Below are 16,913 nucleotides of genomic sequence, written 5' to 3'. Positions count from 1 at the left end.
GCCACCCACTGGAAGCCACCGCGAGGAGTCTAGAAGACTCAAGCACCGTTGACCCTCACGGGTGGGCGCTGTTTTGTTCTGCGTCATCTTGGCCACTCTACAGGCCCACTGCCCTGGACTCTCAGTGTGTGGCATGGTCAATGCCCTCGGGACAAAAATGGCTTCAGTGAACTCTCCCAGGGGTCAGAAGTTTCCTGGCAATCTCCAGAGAGGCGGCATTCATGCGGAGAGATCTGAGTGACAGAAAGCAGCTGGCCAAGGGAAGACTGGGTGGCCACAGTTCCAGGTAGAGGAAGAGGCTGTGTACAGGCCCGAGGAGGGGCTGAGCTGGTATCTGAGGACAAGAAAGACCAGCACAACTGGAATGTAGCGATAGGGAAGTGGCAGGAGCTGAGGCCAGGCTGGGGGCAGAGCCTGGCCACCCGGGAGGTCAGCTGTACCCAAGTGCAGGGATAAGTTGTCTCCAGGGATGTTTTGTTGTTGTTGGGGCAGAATGGGGTAGAGAAACCAGCGGTGCTCTACCACTGAGCTACACCCTTATCCCCCTTCTTTTTAAAATTTTTGAGATGAGGTCTCACTGAGGAGCAGGGGCCGTGAACTTGCTCTTGAACTTGCAGTCCTCCTACCTTAGTCTCCCGAGTCCCTGAGATTAACGTTGTGCACTTCCGTGCTCCCAGGGTTTGAACCAGGAGTGGGAAGATCTGATTTATAGTTTCAAAGATCTCAATTAATTAGCACACCTTAGGTGTGGGCCGTGTGTAGTGTGTAGTGACACCATCCAAGAGCACCGTACGGAAACGAAGAAAAAGGAGAAACTTTACATTAAAAAAAAAAAACCTTTCAAATACAACCTTAGCTGGTTGGTGATGGAGCTGAGCCTCAGCAGGGTGAGGTCGTAAGAACGTTCTGTGATCCTCTTCCCCAAACCCACCACCCCGCCAATCCCGATTAAGGACCACCTTTAAAACCCTGCCCAGTGCCCTTTGCAACAGTCACAGACACCAAAAACATATCTGGGATGGGCACAATGGCACATGCCTGCAGTCCCAGTGACTTGGGAGACTGAGGCAGGAGGATTACAAGTTAGAGACCGGCCTCAGCAACTTAGCAAGGCCCTGTCTCAAAAAGTAAAAAGGACTGGTGGTATAGTTCAGTGGTTAAGTGCTTGCCTAGCATGTGCAGGGCCCTGGTCCAATCCCCAGAGCAAAAAAAAAAAAAAAAAAAAAGGATGGGAATCAAAGTAGACCTGGGAACTCGGTATTATCTTTGCAATTTTTCTGTGAATCTATAACTGATCTGGAAAATGAAGTCTAGTTTGAAAAAAAATAATTTCCCCAGCTGCTGTGTGGAGACTGGGTTATACGGATGGGGCCTGAGGGGAGCAGAAGGTAAAGATTATGACCAAGACCGTGGCTTGGATTGGATGGGGCAAAGGAGATGGGGAAATAGGATCCAATGCAGGGAGTCCAGCTGCCAGGCTGCCAGGTCTTGCAAGGAGATGAATTGTGGGACATGGAGAAAGGGAGGAGTCGGTCAGACCCTGGGTCTTTCAACTTGATCAACTGGCACACCATGCCTTTACCTCAGATGCACCTGAGTGGGAGAAAAACAGGTTTGGGAGAAAATCTCAAAAGCTCCATTTCCGATAGGGCGGTCCAAAGTGCTGGTGAAAGGTCAGGCAGGAGCTGTCTAGGAGGCAAGGACATGGATTAATCCACAGGGTAGGGACAGAGCACTTACTCTGAGCTAGGAGCACATCTGCTATATGAGGGACACAGCTCCTGCCTTTAAGAAGCTCCTAGCTTTTTTTTTTTTTTTTTTTTTTGTACTGGGGATTCAACCCAGGGGCACTTTTCCACTGAGCTATATCCCAGTCCTTTTTATTTTTTATTTTGAGACAGGGTCTTGCTAAGTTTCTGAGGCTGGCCTTCCTTGAACTTGTGTTTCTCATGCCTCAGCTTCCTGAGTGGTTGGAATTACAGGCGTGCCACACCGTGTCCAGCAACTTCCGGCATGTTTGAAAAAAAATCAACATGCTAGAGAAGCCCAGTCAGTCCAAATAATGAGGGTGGAGCCGAGGAGATGGTGAGAAATCCAGGAGACTGCCTGGAGGCAGCAGCACAATAGATATGCAAATCTGGATACCCTTAAGTCAGCCATCTTCCTGTTCTGAATAGGCACATTAGTGGCTGCTGCTGTTACCAGCTTCCAGCCAGGCTCCCATTTGGAAAATGCCTTCCCTTCCTTCAGGCTACTGTCCAGAAAGGGCCAGAGGTCAGGGAACTCAAGCTGGCAGCTGACCAGGTCTTATCCACCCAGGGCCTCCTGCAGGGCTTAGTAGCTGTGAGTCAGTTATTCCAGGTCTGTCTCTAATCACCTTGGGGCGTTCCCAGCTCTGCTCTGGGGCTAGGGAAGGTGAAGGGCCTCTAAGGCACATCTATGGGGCCTCTGGGGATACCCCAGGGGCCTTGCTAACTGGCAACTTTTTGCAGAAATTCACAGGGTTCCTGCAGTTATAAATAACAGCAGGACTTCCTGGATGTTTATTCCAGGAGGGCTGAACAGTGATGCAATTGCTGCCTGACTCTTGCTCCTGCCTGATTTCCTCATAGACAGAGTCAGGTGAACCCAACCCCGCAATCCTAGGGGCCCATGTGGCCGCCTCAGCCCATCCACGGCTGGCTGAGCTAGGAACAAGCATATCACACCCCATCAAAACTCCCAAGTCCTCCAAACTGACTCAAAGTCATACCCCTTCCGGAGGCCCACACGGTCACTGCCCACTGGCCTTCCTGTCCCCTCCTCCTTCCCCCTTACATCCTTCCGTCTCACTGTCCATTGCCTGCCCCACAGATGTCCTAGCTTCTTCCTGCCTGTGGTCTTTGAACTTGCTGTTCCTTTGCAGGATGAACCCTCACCCCCACCCCACACCATCTTTTTCTTTTTATACTTTTTTTTTTAAGTGAAAAGCATAACATGCAACTACCCAAATTTTATTTTATTTTTTTACCTTTGTTATTAATTTGTTTTTATGTGGTGCTGAGGACTGAACCCAGTGCCTCACACATGCTAGGCAAGCGCTCTACCACTGAGCCACAGCCCCAGACCGCCCCCCCCCAATTTTAATTTTAAAGTGTACAAATTCATTGGAATTGAGTGTGTTCACAGTGTTATGCAACCACAGGTCCTTCCAGTTTCAAAACTTTCTCACTGTCCCATAAAATCTTTCTGTCTGCATTAGGTAGTCCCTCCCACCCCGCCCTCCCTGAGGCCCTGAGGACCTCTAATCTGCTTCCTGTCTCTGTACATTTGCCTATTCTGGATATATCTATAAAAAGTATCATATCAGGGCTGGGGTTGTGGCTTAGCGGTAGAGCAATCGCCTAATGTGTGAGGCCCTGGGTTCCATCCTCAGTATCACATAAAAATAAATAAAATAAAGGTAAAGGTATTGTGTTCAACTAAAATAAATAATATATAAATATTATTTTAAAAATAAATATTTTTTTAAAAAGTATTATATCAGGCTGGGTGTGGTGGGACAAACCTGTAATCTCAGCTACTGGGAAGGCTGAGGCAGGGAGATCCCAAGGTCATTGTCAGCCTGGGCAACTCAAAGAATCATATAATATGTGACCTTCCCTGTCCAGTGTCCCTCTTTGGTATAATTCTTCCAAGGCTCACCCACATTGTAGCAGATGTCAGTGCTCCTTTTCATGGCTGAATTATATGGCTTGTGTATAAACACAATTTGGTTGTTTCTACCTTTTGACTCTTAGGAATCACATTGTTGTGAATATTTGTGTATAAGTTACTGTTTAGATATATGTTTTTATTTTATTTTTTTAAGATACCTAAGAGTAGAATTGTTAGGTCACATGTTAACTCCATGTTCTACTTTTTCCTTTTTGCACTGGGAATGTAACCCAGGGTCTTATGCCTGCACTCTACCACTAAGCCACACACCCCCAGCCCTCATGTTCCACTTTTTAAAAATTAAAAAAATTTTTTTTTTATTTTTATGTGGTACTGAGGATTGAACCAGTATGTCTAGACGAGCACTCTACCGCTGAACCACAACCCCAGCCCTCATGTTCCACTTTTTGAGGAACTACCAAACTATTGCTGGTGACATTCTTTCCCAGGTAGCCAAGGCTGGCCCCTCCTCACCAGTCAGGTCTCAGCTCTCAGCAGAACACACCCGCTCCAATGACGTCTCTCTCCCAATTCATTCTGGTCCCACTGGGGGCTTAGATTGCCAGTGATCCCTTACCTCTTATTTTTGCTAGTTCAGCCCAGCACAGTGCCTGGTACACCATAGGCGCACAGTAAATGCTTGCTGAATGACTATCTCAGGTTGTCAGAAGTAGGGCCTTGCAACAGTGTGACACATTCTTGAGTCCTTAGGTGGCCAGTTCAGCTGTTTACAAGGCCAACTTCCTCCTGCCTCGAGGGAAGAACAAACTGGGGAAGGCAAACCATCCTGGTGATCTCTCCTGGTCCTTCCATTAGTGACTCGGGGCTGACGTCTCTCCGGCAATCCCCAGGTCCTCGACAGGGAACAGCCAACCCTTGGTGGCATCCCACAAAAACAACCAAAACCAAAACCAAAAGAGGTGGGAAAGGGTGTGGTGGGAACCGGATCCACACATCAACCTGCCATCAGCCTGGAGTCCTGGCCCAGGACTGGCTCGGGGTTCAGGCATTTGGGGTGCCCAGCACCAGTTCCCATCTTGTCACTTGGTTAGATGATCTTTTATAGCTGATTTAATCTTGTTTTTCATTTTGGAAAATGAATTTAATAGCAGAGACTCGGGGGGCTTCAGGTGGAGTCACTGAAGCCCCTGCAGTGGGAGGGTGGGTTTCCATGGCCGTCACCTCCAGGGGTCCATCTCAGTGCTGCTGCTCGCAGCAGCCGGCTGTGCAGAACAGAGATGCCAACGTGCACTTTGAAAGAGTTAAAGGAGGCAGCGTAATGGTACCTGATGCCTCGGAATTGTACAATTTAATGTGGTTAAAATGGTCAATTTGATGGGTACTTCACCATAATTTAAGAAGTAAACATTAAACAATGTGTCCAAGTCCCTTTCCAAGACCCTTGGATAGAAAGTTAAGAATTTTCCTGTCTGGTTATTTGAAATGACAACAGCTCTCCTACCTGGGGTTGAAAACAAATTACCTCAGCAGTAATGATGGTGGCTGTGCTGGATTCCAGGGTCCCATCCTTGCAGAATTTTCTAGAAGGCCCCTTTCAGGTCCTGGAGGAAGGCTGGTTTAAAGTGGCAGTGCTTAGGAGGGCAGGGGTGGGGATGCCGGTCATTGTCACTGTGGGCTCTGAGCTACTTGCTGCTGGCTGCTCTTGCACCCGCTCAGCTGCTCTGTAACACCTCTGCCAGGTCAGTCGCAGGGCTGAGCTCACCCCCAGAAGTCTCCCCTCTCTACAGTGCAGCAGAGGAGGGCTTCTTCAGGCTCTTCTGATGATGCCATCCCCATCCCTCGGGGAAACTTGAATATGCAGAAATAGAACAATGAAACAAACAAGTGCCCAACACTCAAGACTGACCATTGTTAATGTTTTCCTCTATTTTTATTCTTTTTAAATATACACTTTTTACTTTTTTGCAGTACTGGGAACCCACTTTACCACTGAGCTACACCCCCAGCCCTTTTTAAAATCTTGAGACAAGGACAGACACCCTGGCACACGCCTGTAATCTCACTGACTCAGGAGGCTGAGGTAGGTGGCCAACCGCAGCAACTTAGCAAGACTCTGCCTCAAAATTAAAAAATACAAAGAACTGAGATATAGCTCAGTGGAAAAGCACCCCTGAGTTCTATCTCCAGTACCATTAAAAAAAAAAAAAAAAAGACGTGCAAGTTCCTTTCAGTTTTTATAAATGCAAATCAGGCTGCTGCAAACATCTGCCTATTAATTCCTCCAGAGCAGAGCTTTTCAAAATGCCTGAGATAGCAATGGGCCATGAAATCAATTTTTTCTTAAATGACACAGACAAAATAATATGTAATAAGTTCTTTAATATTCTTTTATGAAGGTTTTCTGTGTGTGTGTACTTGGTAGGAGAGGTAAATATTTTTCTTACTAAGGATTGTGGTAAAACAGGTTTCAAAAACATTCCTCTCCCAAGAATTTTACCCTGAGGTATCTACCCAGCAAATTAAAAATGCATATGTAAGTGAAAATTTGTCCATGAAAGTTCATAATAGCACTACTTACAATAGCCACAGCCACCCAAATGTCCACAAATGGAGAATGGATAATTAAAATGTGGCATATCTGTGTGTCTGTCTTGGTACATTTTCTGTTTCCATAACAAAATACCAGATGCTGGGTAATTTATAATGGGTAGGGTTTCATGGGTTCTGGAAGTCAGGAAGTTCAACATGGTGCTGGTATCAGCTCCACATCTGACGAGGACCCTCTTACTGCATCAGACATGGCTGAGGGTATCATGTGGTAAGACACAGAGCCCCATTAATCTACAAGTGCCCACTTAGACAGGCAGAGCCCTCTTGACCCAATTTCCCCTTAGAACACCTACCTCTCTACACTGCCACATAACAAGCAAATCTTGACATAAGTTTCAGAGGAGACAGACACATCATATCCAAACCATAGCACCATACAATGGCATGTTATTCAGCCATAAAAAAAAATGTGAGCACTTGGTTAAAAAATCATTCAGAATTTCAAACTGTAACTAAAGAGCATCGAACCAAGCATGCCCTTCTGAGCACGGAGCCCTCTAGCAGCGGCACGGGTTGCGCAAACCAGCCTGCCCCTGTCTGCCCTCCACCCCCAACTACTCTCACCAGGACTAAGCCTGCTCTGGGTCTCACCTCCATTCTGTCTCATCCCTGCTTGTTTTCCTGGTGGAACAGGCTGCTCTGAAGATGCAGACTACAACAGGTTTCCCTGGTTGCCTAGCATGGTGCCTGGGATGGAGGAAGGGCAGCAATATTTACTAAATTAATTGAAACAGAAAAGTCAGCTTTCAAAAAGACATCCCTCTCCACCTCATCCCACTGGGATGCTATGATCTAAAAAAATAAAATGAACAAAAGATACCAAGTGTTGGTGAAGACACAGAGAAATTGGACCCTTGGTGCATCGCTGGTGGGGAAATAAAACAGTGCAGCCACGGTGAAAAGTTGGGCAGTCCCTCCAAAGGCTAAACTTAGATACCACATGACTCACCAATTCCATTCCTGATGTATACCCAAGAGAAGTGTAAACACGTCTTCACCAAAATATGACTGTTCTCATCAACCCGGTTCATAATAGACAAAAGGCAGAGCAGCCCAGATGTCCATCAGTGGATGAATGGACAGACAAAATGTAGTCCACTCATACAATGGACTATTATTCAGCCATAAAAAGGAACAAAGTCCTGACATGTGACAATATGGATGAACACTGAGACCACTATGCTGTCACGTAAGGCCACATATTGTATGATGCCATTTATATGAAATATACAGAATGGGCAAGTCTGGAAAGCCGATCAGTGGTTGGCAGGTGATGTAGGGAGAGGAGCATGTGGGGCTCACAGGATGGGGCTTTCTTTCAGAGGAATGAAAATGTCCTGAGCTGGAGAGTGGTGAGGGCCACACAACACTGTGGACACCTTAGGTGTCACGGACGATAAGTCCATACTATGTGCCTTTTACCTCAGTTGAAAAGCATCACCTCGCTAAATGTGATGTGGTGCCCAGATTGAGTCCCGGAACAGAAAAAAGACATTAGCAGAAAAGAAAGAGAAATACGAAAACAGCCTGGAGTCTCGCTGATGGTGACGTGCCCGCATTGCTACCTCGATGACCTGAGATGCATGTACAGGGGAGCTGGGAGGGCCACACGGGAACTCTGCAATGTCACCGCGATTTTTTTGTCAACCTAAAATCATTCCAAAATAAATAATTTATTCTTTTTTAAAAGCCACCAGGCTGGGGCTGGGACTCAGTGGCAGAGCACTTGCCTAGCATGCACGAGGCACTGGGTTCGATCCTCAGCACCACGTATAAATAAATGTAAAATAATAAAGGTACATCAACAACCAAAAAAAGAAAAAAGAAAGACATATATATATATATATATATATATATATATATATATATATACATACACACACACATATATATATCTGTTTTCTGAAGAGGGGCTCTGGGAAGTTCTTGGTCTTTGGAAAGTTTTTTTGTTGCCCAGGGCCCATTTCTGGGTCTGGATTTACGGATTGGGGAGCTGGAGCTGAATGCCTTGCCTGGGGGTAGAAGAACATGCTGGGGTCCTCAGCCTGGGAGGGGAGGGATGAGAAGAGAGGTGGGCAGATGGGACAGGGGGAGGGACAGGCGGGGGAGGGGCAGGGGCAGGGGCCCCACAGCAGGTGCAAACTCCTCCGCAGGGAAACTCTAAGGATTTTGGAGAACAGGCACAGCCAGTGTTGAGGTTGCAGGCTGGAGGCGCACAGTCTGAAGACTGCCTAGGGTATGTTCACTGGTCCTTGCTTTTATCAAGACAGTTTAAGACAATCTATAAAAAGCAGCTGATCTGGGGCTGGGGTTGTGGCTCAGCCATAGAGAGCTCGCCTCACACGTGCAAGGCCCTGGTTTGATCCTCAGCACCACATAAAAATAATAAATAAATAATAAAGTTATTTTTTAAAAAAGCAGCTGATCTCCCAATAAGATTGGAATTTCCAACTTCTCTGGAAATATCTGAAGGTCTGCTGACTCTCAGAACACCTAAGCCCCACCCCCAAAACTAAATTCAGGGCTGAGCATTCCCCTGTGTAGTGGGTTGAGTGGTGGCCCCCAAAAGATACCCATGTAAAATCCTTGGGACCAGTGAATGTCACCTATTTGGAAAAGAGTCCTTTGCATATGTGATAGTTAAGGATCTCAAGATGGGAGCATCTGGATTTCCAGGTGGTCCCCCAATCCCACTACAGTGTTCTTTCAGAAAAGCAGAGAGACACGGACACAGACACAGAGGCAACGGCCAGTTGAAGAGGGAAATCGCAGGACAGGGTGAAAGGCAGGCCAGGGGCATGGCCCTGCTGACCCCCTGCTGTTAGACTTCTGCCCTCCAGAAAGGCTGAGAGAACATCTTCATTCTAAGCCACCCAGTTAGTGGTAAAATTTCTTACAGCAACAACAGGACACTAATACCCTGTTCCCAAGGGCCCTGGTCCCACATAGGAGCGCAGAGCAGGAGGTTCATCCTTACAGTGTACCCCTCATTACAGATGAGGACACAGAGGCCCAGAGGGGTGGAGAAACATGGGAGGTCACTTAGAGCAGTCTTGATTCTCCCTGGGATTTGGAGAAGATCATTTTTGTCCCCTCGCACAGGCCCATGGAGACAGACTGATGGGCATGAATGACTGCACCGGAGATCCTGAGGACAGAGGAGCACAGATGGGGGCTCTAGAACACTGGGACAGGCCCTGGACCACCCAATGACCTTTTGCAACTGAGCAGGATCTGGTGAGAAACTTGACCAGAGCCGGGTGTGGTGGTGCACACCTGTAATCTCAGCCACTCAGGAGATAGAGACAGGAGGATTCAAGATTGAGGCCAGACTGGGCAATGGGCAACTTAACTGAGCAATTTTTTTTTTTTTTTTTTTTTTTTTGGTACTAGGCATTGAACTCAGGGACACTCAGCCACGGAGCCACATCCCCAGCCCTATTTTTTTCTTTAATTTTATTTAGAGACAGGGTCTCACTTAGTTGCTTAGTGCCTTGCTTTTGCTGAAGCTGGCTTTGAACTCTCAATCCTCCTGCCTCAACCTCCTGAGCCACTGGAATTACAGGCGTGTGCCACCTCACTTAGCTGGGCAAGTTTTTGAGGCCCTGTCTCAAAAAAATAAAAAGGACTAGGATATAGCTCAATGGTAGGGCATGCCTGGGTTCAATTTACAGTACCAAAAAAACAAAACAACAACCAAAAAAAACCCAAAACCAAACCCTAACCAGGAAATGGGGCAGACGGCCCAAGGAGAATCAGAGGTCAGGAGTCAGAGGTAGTACACTTTATTGACTGGGTTCTCCCAATATCTCACAACCCTGGACAAAGCTGGTCCCTGGGCTTTGCAACAGTCCCATCCACCAAACAGAAGAGAAAGCATCTTGCAAACAACCAAGGGCCTCCAGACAGCCGAGTGACAGGGTGGGCGTCCAGATGGCTGCCAGCCAGGGGAAGAAGGAGGCAGGGCCAAGGGGGCTAAAGCGCTGGGTGTGGGCTGGGTGCACCCCAGAGGCCCTGCCAGGCCTGGCCAGCCCCTCACTCCCCCATTGAGGTTTGCAGTGGTTCACAGTGAGACTGGCTTTGATTGGCAGGGGGCCGATGGGCAGCTAGATGCCTCCCACTTTCCCGCCCACCCTCGGCCTGACTCACCAAGCTGGGAGGAGGGAGCGACAGTTCCACTCCACCCCTGTGCTCCCCTCTGGGACAGGAAAGCCCCTTTTCTGGAGGGGTAAGGGTGAGCCTAGTTCTTTTCTGGCATCTCCCAGACTATTAGGAAGGGCTCTTCACTCCTGGCTCAGAAGTTTCTAGAACACCTTAGTGAATTTTCCCGTCATTACTCCCAATTAGAAAAATGTTTTTGAAATCTAGGAGTTGACTGTAGTGCATCAAATCAAGCAGTAAAAAAACCTGGTAAGGTCATGGTTTAAAAAGGCAGCTGCACCTTTGCTAGGAGCGTGGGGGAGCAGCAGGGGAGACCAGGCGGAGAGAGCAGAGGGGTGCTCATGGCAGCACAGGCTGGAAGTGCCCTGGGAGCAGGGTGGAACCAGGGCAAGAGCAGGAAGCGGTGAAAGGTGGGACGTGGCAGGTTGCCCCCCAGTGCCACGGACCTGGGCTCGGAGGGCAGCTGGGAGCTGCTGTGGCCCCACGGGCGTGTCTGCAAGGCAGGCGCCAGAGCCTCTGCCCCACTGGGAGAGGCTGGGGCCGAGGTCAGGCCTTGTGAGTGCCATTGCCCAGTGGCTCCTTGTGACCGGCTGTGTAGTCCGAGGCGGGCTCGAGCCCCAGCATCTGGCGCTGCACCAGCCTGGCGTAGAGGCCGCCCTGGGCCAGCAGCTGCTGGTGTGTGCCCTGCTGCACCACGCGGCCCTTGTCCAGCACCACGATGAGGTGTGCCTTCTCCACGGTGCTCAGGCGATGCGCAATGATGAGCACCGTGTGCTTCTGCAGGTTGCCGTGGATGGCCTGCTGGATCTGGGGGGAGAATGGGAGCTGGCTCATGGGGCTGCTCCACCTGACTGCCTGGGCCACCCACCACCAGGCTCCAGGCCACCCCTTACTCTGTGGCACTGAAACTCAGCTTCTCTTTGAAAAACAAGAGCTGGAGCAGAACCTGATAGCTGGATTTTGTTTAGGAGAGACAGAGCTCAAGGTCCGACACAGGGAGGGGGCTTGGTGAGTGGCCATCAGCCCTGACGCTCAGGCCAATGAGACCAGGCAGAGCCTTCAATTCCACACTGTGCCTTGTCACCAAACGCACTCCATGAACAAAGCCTGTGGCTTCCCCCTCCTGTTTGTCTCTCACTACTCCTTCTCACCTGCAGGACTCCAGCTTTTCTCTCTGGCCCCTAAATATTCCCCATGCAGCCTTAAAATGCTGGAGTCAGAGCCAGGTATGGTGGTGGCTTGGAGGCTGAGGCAGAGGATCGCAAGTTCAATGCCAGCCCCAGCAACTTAGCAAGGCCCTGAGCAATTTAGCAAGAACTTGTCTCAGAATAAACAGGGCTAGGGATGTGGCTCAGTAATTAAGTGCCCCTGGATGCAATCTCCAGTACAAAACCAAAAACAAAAGCCCCAAACAAAAAAACTTTGAGTCAGTTAAACGCCTGCTGCAAACCGTCCAAAAGCTTTTTGTCCCCTTCTAGGATACATCCAACCCCGCTAGGGGATTTCTCTAGTAGTGAGACCTTCCCTGTGACACTGTGATGGTGGGTACATGACATTCTACACTTGTCAAAAGTACATCATCAAGAGTGAGCCCTGTCACAGGTTTAGGTGATAAAGCATCCACGCAGCTTCACCAGCTTGAACAATGGGTCACTGCTGCAGGAGGTCAGGAATGGGGGCAGGAGGGGAAAGAGGAGGGTGTGTGGGAACTCTCTGCTTTCTGCTCCATTTTCTTTAAACTTAACAACTGAAATGTCAAGTTGGTTAATTTTCATGAAAAGTTCAAACTCCTCGAAAGGCTGGGGGAACCCACCTCCCTGTGACTGTGCCCCTGCCTCTCTCTGTTCGACCCTGGCTGCAGCCACACTTTTTGCTCTGCTTTGAACGTGCCAGGTTTGTCCCCCGCTCCAGGCCCTTGTACCTGCTGGCCTAGCCTTCAGGGGTGCCCTCCCAGAACTCCCCATAGATGACTCCTTTTCTTTCTTCTTTTTGTTACTGGGGGTTCAACCCAGGGGTTCTTTACCACTGAGCTACATCTCCAGCCCTTTCATGTTTTATTTTGAACAGGGTCTTGCTGAGTTGCTGAGGCTGGCTTTGAACTTGCAATCCTTTTGTCTCAGCCTTCCCAATCACTAGGATCACGGGCATATGCCATCACACCTGGTTTAGCTGGCTAAACCCTGGCAAGAACCACAGAGCTCTCAGCATATAAGCTCCTCCAAACCTCTGTGCCAAGAGATGACCAAACTCTAGTATGGCTTCTAGCAGCACGAAGCGGTATCCCAAGATGACCCAGGCCCCCTTATCAAAGCATCTGCTAGAGAAAGCTCAATGTGGCCAGGGGGACTTATTGTTCAAGTCAACACCTGCCACAGGCCCCAGACTGTCCTTTCCTGGAGCATTTACTAGACAGGGCTTAGAACATGACCCCTTCTCTATTCTTTTGAGAGGTGCCTGTGTCTCCTACAACTCAGGACTCAAAAGGCATTGACTGGGCTGTCATCATCAGGAAGGATAGGGCCCTTATCTTCCAACCTCTGTGGGAGGCAGGATCCTAATTCAGTCACTGCCACTAGTCACAGGTGGCCTCATTGCATCCACACCGGGCACCCTGCACCGTTTTCCACTAGGACCCCTGATCACTCCCCCTCCCCTCCCTCATTCTCCCTCTAAAACAGCCTGGAAACCTCTGCACAAATGAGAACAGAGCTCAATCCTCTGAACTACAAGTAGTTAATGAATAAAATCTTGCTTCAGGGCCTCCACTGGGCCTCCACTCTGACCAGCTGTGTTTGTCTTTGATGATAGGGGCCCCTCCCAATCTGTGACTCATGACATTTCATTTTCTTTGTAGCATAGGCCACAGGTGAAACACCTGCCTGCATCCTTGTTTATTATCTGTTTTCCCTACAAGAATGGAAATACCATGGGGACTGTGGACTTGTTGCGTGGGGACAGAGGTCTTGTTTGGTCAGCAGGCCACTGTAACCCTGGCGCTTAGAATAGTGCCTGGTGCTAAGAGGGGGTCAGTAATCATCTCTGGAATGCAGGGATCAATACAGGGCTAGATTTCTAGCTAGCCATCTACAAGCACATTACTGGACCAATTAAAATTATTTTACCAACGAAAATGGGACCAAGAGAGAAAAAGTAACGAGTTCAAGGTCATGTTACCAATTGCAGGTTGTGGGGTTTAGGGTGTTGCTTGCTGGTAGGTCACCTGTGCAAAACTACTAAGAAACAGACTAAGCTAGAGGGTGGGGCTTCTGAGCCGGGTCTGGTCACGATGTGCTTTTGTTCCTTATCACATAACTCAGGGTGACCGGGCCTGGGCCACCTCTTCTCTGGCTCTCTACCCTCTGTAAATTCATCAGTTCAGGGAGCCAATGGCCTGGGTAGCCCCTGTGGCATATCTAGGCCCTTCCCTGCGACTGGTGAAGGGGAGACCCAGGCCACCTGGAGCTGCGACTGCTTCAGTGTCCCCTGCCATCCTGCCACTCACCAGGTACTCGCTCTCGGCATCCAGAGCACTGGTGGCTTCATCCAAGATGAGGACGGGAGGGTTCCGCACCAAGGCCCGGGCCATAGCCACCCGCTGCTTCTGGCCACCTGACAGCTGGGCACCCTTCTCCCCCGTCTCTGCATGGTGGAGGCACAGGGGCAAGTGAGTTAGCAGGAGGCGGCTGGGCAGCCCCTGGAAAGAGCAAAAGGCCTGCCTGGGCAGTTTTAAAGGGCCGCTGGCTAGAACTGCCAACCAGTAGAAAGGTCACGAACTGGCATTCCCACCCTATTTGTAAGAGGCTGCTACATGCAAGTGGATCCACGTTCCCAGCTCTGCCCATTCACCTGGCACAAATCCCATGTGTGATCACACAGTGTGCTGGTGAGGCTGCAGCTGTGTCCCGCCCTCCCAGAGCAAGCACAGGTAGTCCCATCCTGTGCTCACAACACCAGGCTGCAACAACCTGAGTATATCATCTGCACTGTGCAAAGGTCTTCATCACAGGTGCACGGCCTGGGGCAGCAGCCTGCCTCAGGAAATTTCCCTACCCACCATCATTCCTGCACAGCCCGAGGCATGTGGCTTGTGTGACTCACAACACCGCTATTGCCACAAGTAAATCAAAGCAGCTCATCAAATGAAATGTCCATCAGCAGGAGGAGAGTCAGTTACCAACTGTCATAAAGGCCTGTGCACTGCTGTGCACACAGTAAAGAAAAGAGGAAGAAGAGGAGGAGGAAGCAGCCCCTCCATCAGCGTGGTGGCTCACCAGCATGTAGCTAAGTCAATAGAGCTGGGTGCACAATAGAAAGGCCATTATTTTTTTTTCTGTAAAAGGGCAGGGGAATAAGAACTCACATTTATATTTACAGGACATATAAGAAACCAATGAAAAGTCCTGCTGGGGGTAGGAGGGACGGGGGAAGGAACAGGGACACAGCTTTTCCTTATACACCTCCTCATATGTGTTTTTATTTTGAACCCACGGGATACTCCCTGTTCAAGAATCACATTTTAAAATCTATAGGAGGTGCTGAGGGAATATTGACCAAAGGTTACACATTCTAGTTAGGAGGAAGCCACTGTACAATAAATACGGTGCTGTACTTAATAACAGGGTATCACCTAGTTGGAAATTGCTGAGAGTAGCTCTGAATTGTTATTACCCTGTCTCAGAATAATAAAAAGGGGTGGGGATATAGCTCAATAGTACAGCACTCCTGGGTTCAGTCCCCAGTACCAAAAAAAAAAAAGAAGATTCTGTTATGTGAATTTCATCTCAATGAAAGGAAGTTGAAAAGGTAAACAGTAGGTGGCAGAGGGCAGTCCTTAACCAAGAAGACTGCACCCTGAGGACAGACCCACAGGCACAGTGGAGGTGACGCTGGGCTCCGTACCTGTGCTATAGCCATCCTGGAGCTCCATGATGAAGCCGTGGGCATTGGCCTTCTGTGCGGCCTCCACCACCATCTCAAAGGGCACCGTGGGTAAGCCGTAGGAGATGTTGTCTGTGATGGAACGGGCAAACAGCACGGGTTCCTGGCTCACCAGAGAGATCTGTGCAGGAGCAAGGGGATTGTCAGAGAAGCCAGGAATGTGTCCATCCAGCTGTCACCAGCAGCCTCACCAGCCAGGGCCTGGATGACGCCCAGGGTCTCAGGTTTGAAACCTAATCAGGCTGTGCTCAGCTGCCTTTCCTTGCCCCTTGCCTTCTTGCCCCCCCCCCCATTCTCTCTCCTGCTGGTGCACATGCCCTCAGCCTCCCCCCTCACAAAGGGGGCTAGCTAAGCACGCTGTTCTGGGCTAAGGCAAGTTCCCTGACCACCGAGAGGAAGTTCACTGACTGTCTCTGTCCTGGGGAAAACCAGAGTGTGGGAGAAAGTGTAGAATGCAGCTCTGTGAATGCAGCTGCCCATCAGGAAGCAAGAGGCCACAGCAGGCCTCCAGGCCACAAAGGCCTCCCTGGCAATTGTCCCCTCCCTTCTGAGGAAACAGTTCAAAGGAGTCATTGTCCTGTGATGCCAGTTAGGAATCTGGCCTACAAAAATAATAGTATGAAAAATATCATCTCAATACTGTAAAAAGAATGAATGCATGAATGGAAATAACCTAGCTGTACATAAGCTGGGGATTGGTTAAATAATTACAGTACATCCACACAGCCAAATTGCAGTGTGTGTGTGTGTGTGTGTGTGTAGTTGAAAAAACACTATGTACATGTACAATGTACATATGCCTCCATATGTTGGTATATTTCCTTAAAATATATGGAAATATATTTTTATGGAAACAAATTGGTAAGCGACTACAAAATACCAGTGCAGGTTACTTCCTAGACAGGGAAGGTGGAGGGGAACTCTCCTGGCTTAGTTATAAAATTCACTAAAACTGTGGGGCTACAGTTATATTGTGGCATTTTACTGTTTTGTTTATGGGAATTAAATTTTTGAATTTAAATTATGAAGAAGGTATTCACAGAAGATGAAAACCAATGGCAATAAATACATGAAAAAGGGTTTCATATCTGTAGTTGCTGGGAAGTGGCAGAAGACCCCCCAAAGCTGCCCCTATACATTCAACTTCTAGCAAAATACAGGACTTATGACATGAAGTGCCTGAGAACCCGAGAGTGCTCACTGCTGCAGTCTGCACCGCTCTACCCAGAGGCCTCTTCCTGAGGCTAGTGGTCAGCAATCTGGAGGGCCGCATGCTGGGCCATCTGCCAGCCATCTGTCTCTGGTTAATATGTTTGATGCGGGGAGAGTTCCCAGTCCATGGCCTCTGCCACCATCTAGAGCTTGGCCAGTAGTTCTGGAATTTCTATGACAGCCCTCAGGTTCTCAAATGACTTAGTTCACGTTGGTGATGTCACCCCCTAATAGTTGGTGTTCCTTATAGGGCATATGATCTGAACCCATTCAGGCTTCCCTGCTCAGCACAAGGCTGGGTGTTGAGGCTCCTTCTGAGGTTACCAAGGACTGCG

General features: G+C 49.0%; 1 protein-coding gene across 4 annotated transcripts in view; it reads right to left on the bottom strand.

Annotated features, from left to right (window-relative positions):
- Positions 1-10,036: 10,036 nt before the first annotated feature.
- Positions 10,037-16,913, bottom strand: part of Abcb9 (ATP binding cassette subfamily B member 9) — a 38,314-nt gene continuing 31,437 nt past the window's right edge. For all 4 annotated transcript variants that reach the window (XM_071609050.1, XM_071609051.1, XM_027921382.3 and 1 more), the window contains 3 exons: positions 15,328-15,487; positions 13,931-14,067; positions 10,037-11,235 (listed from right to left, as the gene is read on the bottom strand). In XM_071609050.1, the coding sequence (XP_071465151.1) occupies positions 10,975-11,235; positions 13,931-14,067; positions 15,328-15,487 (558 nt within the window). In that variant the 3' untranslated portion in view covers positions 10,037-10,974. The remainder of the gene's footprint in view (positions 11,236-13,930; positions 14,068-15,327; positions 15,488-16,913) is intronic.

This window comes from Marmota flaviventris, chromosome 1, assembly GCF_047511675.1.
Source record: "Marmota flaviventris isolate mMarFla1 chromosome 1, mMarFla1.hap1, whole genome shotgun sequence".
Lineage (NCBI taxonomy): Eukaryota > Metazoa > Chordata > Mammalia > Rodentia > Sciuridae > Marmota > Marmota flaviventris.
Note: the sequence above shows the minus strand (reverse complement) of the source record. Positions and strands in the feature narration are given on the sequence as shown.